Source organism: Helicoverpa zea, chromosome 9, assembly GCF_022581195.2.
Source record: "Helicoverpa zea isolate HzStark_Cry1AcR chromosome 9, ilHelZeax1.1, whole genome shotgun sequence".
NCBI classification, from domain to species: Eukaryota; Metazoa; Arthropoda; class Insecta; order Lepidoptera; family Noctuidae; genus Helicoverpa; species Helicoverpa zea.
In genome coordinates this window covers 9117212-9129645 of record NC_061460.1, presented here as the reverse complement: position 1 = coordinate 9129645, position 12434 = coordinate 9117212, and the positions used below count along the sequence as shown (strand labels likewise).

The following is a 12434-nucleotide window of genomic DNA, read 5'->3' as shown; positions in this document are numbered from 1 at the left end:
ATTTAGAAAAATAGCTTATCAGGTTTTGGTCGAACATGTTATTAATGTAGATTGAGCAGCTGTCAATAATACACATGCAACGGATTGATTTATGAAAATAATTGGTGGGAAATTATGATATTTCATTTCAATATTTTCCAAATAAGTCAGTTAAGCAAAACAATATTTTACAGTTTTATTTTTGCTGACTTAAGTTTTGTAAAAGAAAACCAAGCACCAAAGTATTGTTTGTTCCATATGTATATTTTGAAATCAGACAATCGGGATTTTTTTTCGAACTTTTTAAAACATTTCAATTGTTCTTTCCAGTCACTGGCCGCAGCAGCATGCTTCTTCTACTCATCAAAGGCGCTCCTGTCAGTACAACTGCTGATCCTCGGCGTGCTCGCGTCAGTGGGCACGGCGTGCTTCTGCCGCGTGGAGTGGGCGAGCCGCGCCCGCGCCCGCGCACTCGCGCTCGACGTCGACGACAAGGCCTCGCCCACCACGCACGCGCTCGCCGACAACGCGCTACACTACGACTGAACTACGCCGTAGCCGACTCTTGACTACGCCGTAGCACCGACTTACTGGTTTTAGAAACAGGGCTTACTCCGAAAATTTTGGACTTGGGACATCTGTGATTTTGTGGCATTTTTTGTCGTTTGATTAGGATCAAACATTGCTACTTATACCGCATCAAGCAAGGATGCTCTTTAAGTGTTGTATATTATGTAAGATATGGGCAGAGCCTTATACAACCCTAAAATGCGTCCTGCTTTGCGGAGCGTACGTGTGATGAGTTCGACTCGAATAAAATCAGGATTTTATAATTATCTATTAAGAATATTCATCATCGATATCCTACAGTAAACTAAAAAGTAGTAAATCCTTGGTGTCTAAAATTATTAATATTCCGGCGTGTGAAATATTGTGTGATGGCAAAAGGCCAGCCCGAGGCAGCCTGAACTGAAGAAGTGTAAATAGAAGTGAAGCTTAGAATAAGGAAATATTATAATAAAAAATATCAACCGTAAACAACACATCTCTAAAGAATGATAATGCGTATGTAGATCTTCGTTTTCAAATATTATAATCGGCGATGCGCTTGCGAGTTAACCGTGCCGCGAAAGCGCAAGCGCAGTGACGATTTAAATGTCGTACACACGTAGTTCTTAAAATTAATCGATAAGTATTGAAATTAACTATTTTCTTGAATAAAATTCGAATTGTATTTGATATAAAAATCTTCTTTATTTCATATTGAAGTATTATTACTGAATGTATTTTATTTAAGGACTCTATGTGTGGATACAGTTCAGTATAAACTTAACTAAAAATAATTTTCTGTAAAGTTGGGTATGAATTATGAAAAATACCAATTTTGGCTGTGTCATGCTCATCTGTATAGGTTAATTTAAATTTGACAATCCTTGCACATAAAATAAAAAAACAAATCAAAAGTCATTTATTCAAAGTAGGCTGAAAATCAGCACTTTTTGAACGTCAAATCTACAAAAGACAGCCCCCAAAACGCCCGCCCTTCACCACTTCCTATGTGTTTTTGCTGGGAAGAAGAAGTGGTGGAACAAACTCCATATATGAAATGATACGTGTTTTTCACTCAAAACCCATGTCCATGGTGTATCCATAATGTAGAATATAAGCAAAATATAGCCAGCTTTAAAGTGAAAGGTGACACATTGAATGAAACAGGGAACTATTTATTGTTTTGTATCCAAAATATTTCTAAATATACTTTATAATATGATTTCATCAATCATTTTGAGATTCGATCATATTTATATGTGTATGATATTATTAATGTATGAAAGGCAGGGTGGTGCTCTACTCCTATTCTTGAGTGTAAAAAGTGTAAAATATTTTTGTATAGAAAGTAATATATATCATTATGTAGATAAAATAGGACTTCTAGTCACAAAACTCGAGGTTTATAAATGAAATCATGGAATTTAAATCAACTCATACACATCCAAACATTCCTTGTTTATTGTTGTTTTGTCAAGTTATTTTGTAGATGGTATGTTAATTTAATATTACATCTGTTATTTCTTTGTTTTGGTAACATGTAATGTAACATTCCTTAACTTCTAATCCCAAAATTAAATTTAAAAATGCCTAAACATAGAAGTGCAAAGTGCATCAACACTCGCAATGGCTCAGATCTAACAGCAAAATAAATATGTAAACGTAAATAAAAACATTACCCATTAATTAGTTGCAGTCAATAACAAAAGTGCTCTTTTTACTGTCTGTCTAGTCTTATAATCCAATTCTAAAACTCTAGTTGACTGTACTTTTAAGCAATTGATGTAAAATAAAAATATTTTAATAACATTTTGCATTTTGTTTTTTTTTTCGTATTTTTTAGAATCTACAGTATTTTTAGACTATTCATAATTTGGTAAATTATGACATAAAATAATTATCTAGTATGTTACTGTTCAATAATGGGTTAACTAAAAGAGACAAAAAAAATTGTTAACTATTTATTTTAAAGCAACTATAATAAATAACAAAATGTAACAACTAATTTGATTTACTGCTATCTTCAGTTTGATCGCCAAGCTTAAAGTCCATAGGTTTGTCATACCCCATCATTTTGGCATAATGTATGGGATCTGTGAAGTGTCTTGCTTCTATGAAAAGGGGAACTCCTTTGGCGTTCAATGTGGTGAACGCACCTGGGATATCAGGGACTTGTACATCTTCCACTTTGAAGTCAAGCTGAAACATGAAAATAGTTTATATATCCTATGGCAGTATGGTAAGGTATTGTTGAACCTATCACAATTTACTTCTTGAGAGTATAAATAATCCAATGATCATTTATTTTTCAAGGTATAAACATTAATAAAACTATTTTCTTCTTTAAAATAGAACTTAGAGTTTGAGAAATGAGGCCCACATACAAAAGGTATTGAGCATGAATGTGTATGGTTATCGAGTAAGAGGACAACAAATGAATCAATGGATGGAGCGAGTTAAAGAAGATATGGCTGCACAACTTGCAAGATGATGTCAGATAGGAAGGAGTGGACGAAGAGGACATGCAAATACAAATTATAAATTGAAAAATAATGATGAGCTACTGTATAAAACTACACATACCTTTTTTCTTGCTAAAAAGAAATTTATAGTGGTAGCACTGTATGTGGATGTTGTGGGGTCGTAGTGTATTTCCGTCACATACTTTTTAGTTATGAAGTGGAGTAATAGAGGCGTTACAAACGTGAAGAAGCCGACTACTGAGCATAATGCCACGAGTAGTGACGTGCTGCCAATCGTCGCTGCCTCTCTTATGATTATGGGCTGCGCCAACAGGCCAGCTGCACTAGAACTCAGTGAGAACACTTTCACGCCCTTTATCTGTGGTGTCAATGGACCGTAATATATACACTCCAACTTGTTATCTTCGTCTCTTAGTTTCACTGCATATTGCCTGCTTATAACACCGGGACAGCTGATGATGGGTTTTAATTTCGAGGTTATCTGTTTTTGTATGAGAGGTTGGATGATTACTCTACTATTGTTCAACACACCTTGTGAACAAAAACGCAGCATCTTGCTTGTGGTTTTACTTATTTGAGTAAATTAAACGGAAAATCCAATAATCAATGCCATTGAATTACGATTATTTCTGCATTCAGAACTTTGACAATGACAATTGTCAATGTCAATATTTGTCAATTTTGACTGTTCTTTAGTGACATACAGTTTTAAGTTCAGAAATCATTTAAAGAGAAAATGTCGAGTTGATATAAGTTATGATTATGAACCACTAATTTAAAAACAACACACATTTGATAAAGGTGTTTTTTTTATTTAACTAAACATAAATCCAATCACATCAATAAAATTTCTCATTCTTTACTTTATTTGTGATCCATAACCGAGTTTCATATTTACATTTGATGTTTTGTTGGACAATTGTCTACATCATAACAAAATCCGGTTTCCGTATCCAAAACCATAGGATCAGGACAGTCGCATCTTGAGAATCCACAAACAGTTCCAACAAGCGCCTGGTCCGGATGTTCACAAGTTCTTTGAGCTCGCCAATATGTCTGAGAACAATTGCTTATCCTTTGAATCATCCATTCTGGACACTTGTCTACACCTGGAAAAATATTCAAGCTCTTTACTAAGTAGAATAAATTCTAAAAAAATATGTACCTATCTATACTAATATAATTAAGAGAAAATATCTTTTTGTTTGTTTGTACCCTAGAGGCTCTGAAACTGCAGAACTAATTTATTTCCCTGATAGGTAAACTTCTAGTCATGTTCGCTTTTATAGAACAAAACCCCCCAAAGACTCTTTTAATTACCTAAATAAGGTACAATAATGAATGAATATAAAGGTAGATCCGACGGGCACGGAATAAAAAAGTGAGTAAAAGCGCATAGACTATTATAATGATCGTCTTACGCTAATCGTTCGTGCAAGCATTTATCTTACGGACATGGACAAATACGGTGCTTAATAAAAGAAGGTACTGTTTATATTGTTAAGCGTCTTTTATAGGGCAAACGTAAACGTATGAAAAGATACTCACATGTATTATTGTGCCATAGGCAACGACCCGTCGACTTTTCATGATAAGGTGAGACTACGCTCAAGCTAAATAGAAGGAACGTCCACTCAATCATGATTAGACCTATTGGCTAAACTAGATTCATCACCGCAGTTTACCTTTTATAATAGTAGAGTAGAGGGACTAGCGTCACATGTTTATAACACGTACTAATCGAACAATGCTCATCACTCTACAATGGCGCTTTGTCTCTAAGTCATCTTAAAACAATGAATTAATAAAACAGTATAATACAAAGTATCAGGGGCCCGATTCTCCTAATTTTACTTAAGCAACATACGATTCACGTTCGACTGCGATCCAATCCCGACTAGATTACGATTGAAACGTATGTGTACATTCCGCTATTTTTTCTTTGAAATAAACGTTTTTATCCTTTTCTGTCTTTCAATAATGAATCATTTTGTTTAACTATTGCAATATGATTGTAGAGCAAACTACCGTATAGACCAAAATCACCAAAATAGCAGACCAATCGCAAACTAATCGAATGTCGTTGGAATACGATTGGTCTTATATTAGTAGCAGAATGCCCGATATGGTTAAAACTGCTATTGCGATCATATTGCGATTCGATTTCTATTCGATTTTGACATTATTAACTTAGGAGAATCGAGCCCCAGATATTTATTCTATGAATCGTTCTTGTTATAGGCAAGGAAAGTATATCGATCACAAACTTATCTAGATGCTTTATATTGGCAGTTTGTAGGGGCAAAGACTAGGTACAAAGTGTTGCGCTCCTACAAAGAAGGGAACCTATAATAATCACATTACTTTTGCGTTTAAATGAGATATGGGGTCGATCGATTCATTGGCCTAAACAAGCACGAGTGTATGTCTACAATGCGGCTATCGCCTATCTGCCAGCCGAACAAACACCGCCTATTGATTCAGTTTATCTGTCCGCAAACAAAGCACGCGCGCCCTCAAGCACGGACGACGTGACTCCGACCAAAATATTTTTAAACACCATAAAAGACACCGTAGGCCAAACCCCAAGATAAATCTTTCACTTTCTTGAAAATCATATTCCACCGCTTATCTTTCGCCAAACAACCGTAAAAAGTGCGATTCTGGGTACCGTCTCCCGATAACGATCTGCGTAGTGGTAATAATTTCATTTTATTTTATGTTCATCAAAAAACTTAAACGTTGCTTAAATACAGATTTGGACGATTAGTTTTAATAGCAAAAACTACCATTATTAAGCTATTAATTGCTAGGATCTCGGTGATGCAGAATTTACGTCAAAAGCTTAAGCTCGATAAAAAATTTAAGGATGTGCCAACTCATGGCCATAAAGGGCAGGTACCCACCTAATTATAACTTTCCAAATATGATCTATATCTTTCCTTAATGCGTTTTAACGTAGAAGTTAAATATAATTAAGGGGTCCACCTCGTCCACCATTATACGATATTAACATAAACTGGTATTGATCTTTGCAAATTGATGATGAGGTAAATAGACTATAATTAGGTACCAAACTTGCTATAAAACAATAAAGTTAATTAGCAAATTAGTTATTTTTACTTGATGAAGGTCTGTTGACAGCAAAATAGTGGGTTGTATTGTCTTATCTACTTGCTATTTCTAAGGTAATAAATAAAACCTTTTCTAAGTCTTTTAGATGAGCTTTTATCATCATCATTATCAGCTCGTATTTTTCAAAAACATCGTATAATTTGTTATCACCTCTGTATCGAAAACACTACAGTTATACTCGCAATTATTTTTAAGTTTTGTCTCGATCGCAGATAATACGGTATACCTTTCCCGCCAACTCGAAAAGCTCTTTCAAGCTTTTATATTGCGCTATATCAATTTCAATCTAATGCCCACTGCTTAAAGCTCATAATGGAACAAAATTCGTAGTAATAATAGAGAGAGAAACAATGATATTACTGCCTTTTTCCACTACACTGTTGTTATACCCGTCCCTATCGCTCGCTGCAGTAAATGAGCGTGTAAAGGTTTTGTCTCTGTCACTAGTTTAGTCAAGTTTCTGAGTTGATGAAGTGTTGACGCTTGTAGCAATCGTGGCTCAAGTTTGTTTACTATTGTAAGGGAACCGAACTATGGAACTGACATAAATGGATTGTTTAACTGTGATGTGATTGGAGCAGTGTTAAATCTTGCTGTTATTATATATTTTTGTTAATAATGGAGACGAGGAGATTATTTTGGACAGTATTTTTGGGAGTTTTATGCAGAGCGGAGGCGGGGTTGATGGGCGATCAGTGCGACTGGACTGGCAGGTATGTTGATGTCGAAAGCCTATTGTTTGGCATACTTTTTATTCATCTATTTGAATATTAAATCAATCTACAATAGAGAAAGATTTGTCCTCATAATTTTGTTTTGACTTTTAAATATTAGCTCTCCAATTAGATAAAGTGCACTTCTAATTAATTTGTTTGTTTTCTTGATATCGATTTGCCAATTAAAACCAAATGTCAAATAAGTTAATTATGTACATAAGAATTATATTACATAGGTATCTACTTAATTTGTTATTATTTCCAAAAAAAGTAAAAAAAAATGTCTGGATGTACCTAATTTTGAAACTACCAACGTTTAAACCCTTTCTGCATCTTTTGATAAAACTTACAGTTCGCTTTATCCTTTTTCTTATGGCAGTCTTCAACGAGCGGGATAATCTCCTCCCCACCCGTAATTACTAATAATATAATGTCTCATGCTAATTATTAACTAGGTCATCCCCCGAGCCTTTTTCCCAGTACCTACTTAGTTCATAAGGTAACTGCGTACTTCGCAGTTTTGTATATAAAAAAACCTTAAGAAGATAACAAGAACGCAAGAATCCAATAAGTATGGTGAATTCGCGCGGAATCCCTCAATCAAAATCCTGACCCGGGGCGAAACATCTTGGACGTGGCAATTTGCTTAATAAACCCTAACTTATTTCCAAAGCATTCTGCCATCGCGTGTCTCATATTGTTAACAACCTTTTGATGTTATTCAAATGAATCATTCATTGAATACCGCGATACCACGACATTTTTAAACGGTTTTATTTAGCTCACCCCGTTTGTTTTATTCATTCTTGGGTCAAATTTAGAAATTAAAATTTCAGTGCCTTCCTGTTGTCAGATTGATCTGAAATTTGGTACACACCTTTAATTCCGATGACAATACAATACAGTAATATCAATAACATTGTAAATCCAAGATGGCCGCCGGTACAAAATGGCGGATTACATATTTTTCCACAACCCCCTCAATATGGGTATCAAATGAAAGGGCTACTCAAGTAGAATACTGTCAGCAACCCCAACGGGGCCCAACAGGGCCAAGGCCTGCCTGGGCTGCGGGATTGTCCTAAAGAGTTACCGTGGTCGTGGTACATAAAAGGCCTACGACGAAAAACAACGGTTTTTAGTCAGTAAGAGTCTAGCACTCCCTCACCGCTGCTGACCCATGTATAGAATGAAGAATATTCGGTAGGCATTTTCATTAAATACTAAAAACTAGATAATAAAAAATCGGTAAAAAAACTTTTAAGTTAAACGGTTTTATATCTTATGTGCACTGAAAAATAAAAAATAAAAAAACAGATACTTACCTATAAACCTACGTAGGTGGTCCCGGTCATATTAGACTAAAATAAAAACGTGGGGCCCTCTGAAATCCTACTTATGGCAAAGCATATCTTTATACTTTGGTAGATCGTGAGCTCGGCGTTCGCTGATGAAGCCGCTACGGCTGATAATTGATTGTCAAAATCTCCAGTTATGATTATAGTAAGTCGATGCAATCCACACCTATTATACCTCTAGCTAGAAGAAAGTATTACAACAATAGTTACGGAATGGGCCCCACGTTTTTATTTTAGTCTAATATGACCGGGACCACCTACGTAGGTTTATAGGTAAGTAACTGTTTTTTTATTTTTTATTTTTCAGTGCACATAAGATATAAAACCGTTTAACTTAAAAGTTTTTTTTATCATAACTGCACAAATTATCGAAGCTGCCGGAGGGTAGGCCTTCTCATAATTTGTCTGCATCTACCTACCATTTGATTTTATCGTTAACCACAACATTTTATGTAGGAATACATTGTTGAATGTTACTTCATGCAATTACTCAAATAAGTAATTATACAGCAGAAGGTCGTGTCCCTCCGTGCAGATAATCTTTTGAGTAACTTCATTTGCATTACGTTGAATCTACCATTGTATTTTGTACAAGACAGTACATTCAAATTACCACACTGATAATACACTGTAGATATAAACCTACCTTATTAAAAGTAGATAAAGATTAAAGTTCATGTTGGAGCTATGATTGATTAAGAAACGATCGAATGAGGCGCACGAGCTCATTAACTCGCCCCTCTCTAGAAACACTCGTAGTCGATGCTCGATGTCAACACGTTATAACATTAAAATAAAATAATTGTTATTGTTAATGGGGGACGGAAACGATGTCAAATGGGGCTCGATTACGGAACAAAAATCAACAAGTGGGGTTTCCCTGCAGGGGCGGCGTGGGAAACCGAAGTGGAAACTGTTCTCGCCAACCCTCAGTGGTATTGTACATGACCCTTCCGGCTAAAAGGGTGGCTCGCCCTTGTATCATGTACTCTATTGATTTACAGATACCATTTCCGATAGTTGATATTTATAATGTTTTGACATTTGTTTTTAATGCTGAGAAACCAAACACAATTGAGAAGCTTAGATGTTAAAGCGAATCGTTCAATGAGTTAAGTCGACTCCATTGCCTTATTAGAGGCTAAAGCAGATGTCAAAAATACACAACGTAACACACAAATATTTTGGTTAAAACTTCGTTATTATGAGAAAGTCTCACCATATACTCGTTAGTAGGTGAAGTTCCCATCAGATTTTATTTATTTTTCTTATAAACAAACGCTTACGATACTTCATCCCAGATGAATGAATCTCCAACGCTTTGTAGAAATAGCGCAGTATCTCTATTTGAGCATTTCCTTTGAACCATGTACAAAATACTACTAATAGCGTGCGAGGTTACAGACCAAGGTTAGCACACAGGTATAAATACAAATAGAAAGAGAAAATTCGCGATAATATCTACGTGCGAGAAAGTATAAAGAAAGATTAGCCGCGAAGAAGCTATCAATGCAGAGGCTGCAAAAAGCAAATTGAGTGTCAATGTACCAGCATCACTGTGAACATTGAGGAGCATTCAAGTTCATACATTAATATTTATTAGGGAGGGAGGAGTGAACGGAGGGGCCCGGGATCTGTTTATTATAATATCCTCCTATTATAACGCGTTCGCACGATATGCTCCAAAGCGGCTGATTGGTAAACCAGCGCCAATTGTTGTTTGAACCCTCCAAATCAATCTGTACGAGAATTTATCTATAGAAACGATAAATATAAAGTTTCCTGCACGGCTTGACGAATATGAATTTTGTGCTTTAGGTCAATAGTTTTATCCAGCTATTCTTTTTAAAGCGAAATTAACTGGTTAATGAAAATCGCAAACGGATTATGTAATCTGATCAGGACAAATCTTTTCAGGTCCAGGGAACTTAACTGGATGTAATCGGATTGACCCTTGTTCTGACGTCAAAATGTGCACTGAATTATAATTGGCTAATTAAATTGCCCCACGCAAGTGCATCTAAGCAACGGATGTGCGTAATGACTGTGACAACTGAACGTCACGAAAAACAAAACTAACGTGAACTAAATGCACACACCAACGCCCAAAGTTACACCATTTGTCAAAGTCATGCTAATGATAAATACGAAACTTTAGCAGCCGGGTAGACCCTTTATCCAAATTCCAATAGTAACAGAAGTATTGAAAACATGTTTACAAAATATTTTTATCAGTAAGTCCAAAAATGTTTAACAATTAGGCGAAGATAAGGCTTAAATGGCCTTAAGTAGTTTTTTTTACTGATGGCGCCTTTCGACACAATCTCTGACTTCACTTCTAACAATGGCCACTGCCACTAAATAGTTAAGTGCCCACGGCAGAAAAAATTGCATACAATTGCTTCAAAATTCCTTTCATCCATTTCTAAAAGTCTCAAAGCCACACAAGTTTTTTTCTAGGAGTTAAAAAGTTTAATGCATCATTAACCACAGGATTCAGGGTTGTCTACGTTATACGTACCTACACTTAAACAATAAAAATTTCTACACACATCTAAATTGTTAGATCTAGTCAGCAAATGTGCGAAGTGTGAGAACGTTTACTTAATGACATAGGGAAAAACCATAATACATTAATAGAATAGTAGATAATAATAAGTTTGAAGATTTTTTGTGGCCAAGCTCATCAAGAGTTCAGGAGATGTGTAATGTGCGCCTGAGAAAGAGTTTGCTAGGGAAATTATGAAATCATAGACACAAACACCCCACTTATGAAACTACTGAATCAAGGAATTGTAAATACTTTGGTAGAAAAGCGAAGAAAGTTTGATGTATTAGAAACTAAATACATAAAAACAGCAACATCCGATTTGAATAGAGACAATTACTATCTTTGTGCTATGGTACCTATCAGTAAAAAAAATACATTGTTATTTATGGGAAAATTATGTTTGCGGTTTTACTTCCTGAATTTGACCCATTTATTGAACGTAGCTAACCGCTTTGTGCGGATGTCACTATCTCAATATTTGCGTAATGGTCAGCCACGATAAAACCTCAGATGGGGTATGGTGGATTGCATACCCGCGGGCTCTCACGCTCTCCATATGGCGAGGCGCGTACGCGTTACGCTGTTTTACGATTCCGCCTGTTCCTGGAAGAAGTTCCCGTTCCATATTCTACAGAGGTTCATTATCATTAGTGATTCACAGCCGCGGTGCCACGGCTGGGACCGCCCAACCAGGACATTTCACATGGGATGGCCATGGGAACTTGTGGGAATATGTTCGTTACTCCGAAAGAAAACAAGCATCACATGTTGCTGGATGAAATCACGGTTATTTTTAAGCGACGATTGTTTTTATTCGCTCGCCAATTGAGGGCAATCAACGACACGTGTTCCGTTCGAGGCGCTCGCCTTAGGCCATCTATTGAGCTCGTTGATACCACGTCTAGTCAAATAAATGATCGCGATACTGGCGATTTGTAACGACCTACTCTTAAATAAATTGATGCTACTAATGACATTCTCAGACTTAATACAGTTTAAAATATCCCTTAACTGGAACTCCACCTCCTAGGGATATTCGATTCTAAAACCATTCCCAACATACTTGAAAGGATCCCATTACTATTATCATCTTTAGTCTCATATCTTCATGTAACTCTACTTACAGAGAAATTTTATTATGCTTTCAAGCTCCAATCACAGAGATAATGGGTGCACGTTAGCTGCCCGCTGAAGGGTAATCCAATTCTTGTACCATGTGTCCACTTATCTTTTTGTCGTAAAGTTCGAGAACATTCTCAGAATTGAATAATGTCTAACGTTCACAAGTTTTTGGCGTTGATTGTTGTAATGATTGTGACCTAGTTCGATCGGTATTACTAACGCCCAAGTAGGTACCTTATTGCGTTTTCTTAGAAAGTCTACAGTCTAGAATGGTTAAAAGAACAGAGCCTTTTAAACCATTCCATTGAATAAATCTGTAGATACTTGATAAATGCTAGTTTCAAGTCGGGTTCAGTAAAATGAGTCAACTTTATGTTGAGGAGGAATACTATCAAACAAAAACATCCGATGTATCTATTAAGATGGCAATCCCCCAGTTAAACATTGAATTGTTTTGTTTCCATCGAACACGGAGTTCTTTGAATGGAACAGAACTAATTAACGGCGAATTGTAGGTCGGCATTGTGTTGATGGGTCAATG

At 36.0% G+C, this 12434-nt stretch overlaps 3 protein-coding genes across 3 annotated transcripts in view; 2 read left to right on the top strand and 1 right to left on the bottom strand.

Annotated features, from left to right (window-relative positions):
* The window catches only part of LOC124633580 (UNC93-like protein MFSD11), a 31444-nt gene extending 29107 nt beyond the window's left edge, over positions 1-2337 (top strand). Inside the window, exon 8 of the mRNA XM_047168870.1 lies at positions 310-2337. Within this exon, the coding sequence (XP_047024826.1) occupies positions 310-525 (216 nt within the window). The 3' untranslated portion in view covers positions 526-2337. The remainder of the gene's footprint in view (positions 1-309) is intronic.
* Positions 2338-2473: 136 nt separating this feature from the next.
* Positions 2474-3689, bottom strand: LOC124633582 (transmembrane protein 70 homolog, mitochondrial). The gene is made up of 2 exons (XM_047168872.1): positions 3112-3689; positions 2474-2727 (listed from the first exon to the last, which is right to left on the bottom strand). The coding sequence occupies exons 1-2, from the start codon at positions 3562-3564 to the stop codon at positions 2530-2532; spliced, it is 651 nt and encodes a 216-aa protein (XP_047024828.1). The 5' UTR covers positions 3565-3689; the 3' UTR covers positions 2474-2529.
* A 2895-nt stretch (positions 3690-6584) lies between these two features.
* The window catches only part of LOC124633581 (meteorin-like protein), a 42687-nt gene continuing 36837 nt past the window's right edge, over positions 6585-12434 (top strand). Inside the window, exon 1 of the mRNA XM_047168871.1 lies at positions 6585-6859. Within this exon, the coding sequence (XP_047024827.1) occupies positions 6765-6859 (95 nt within the window). The 5' untranslated portion in view covers positions 6585-6764. The remainder of the gene's footprint in view (positions 6860-12434) is intronic.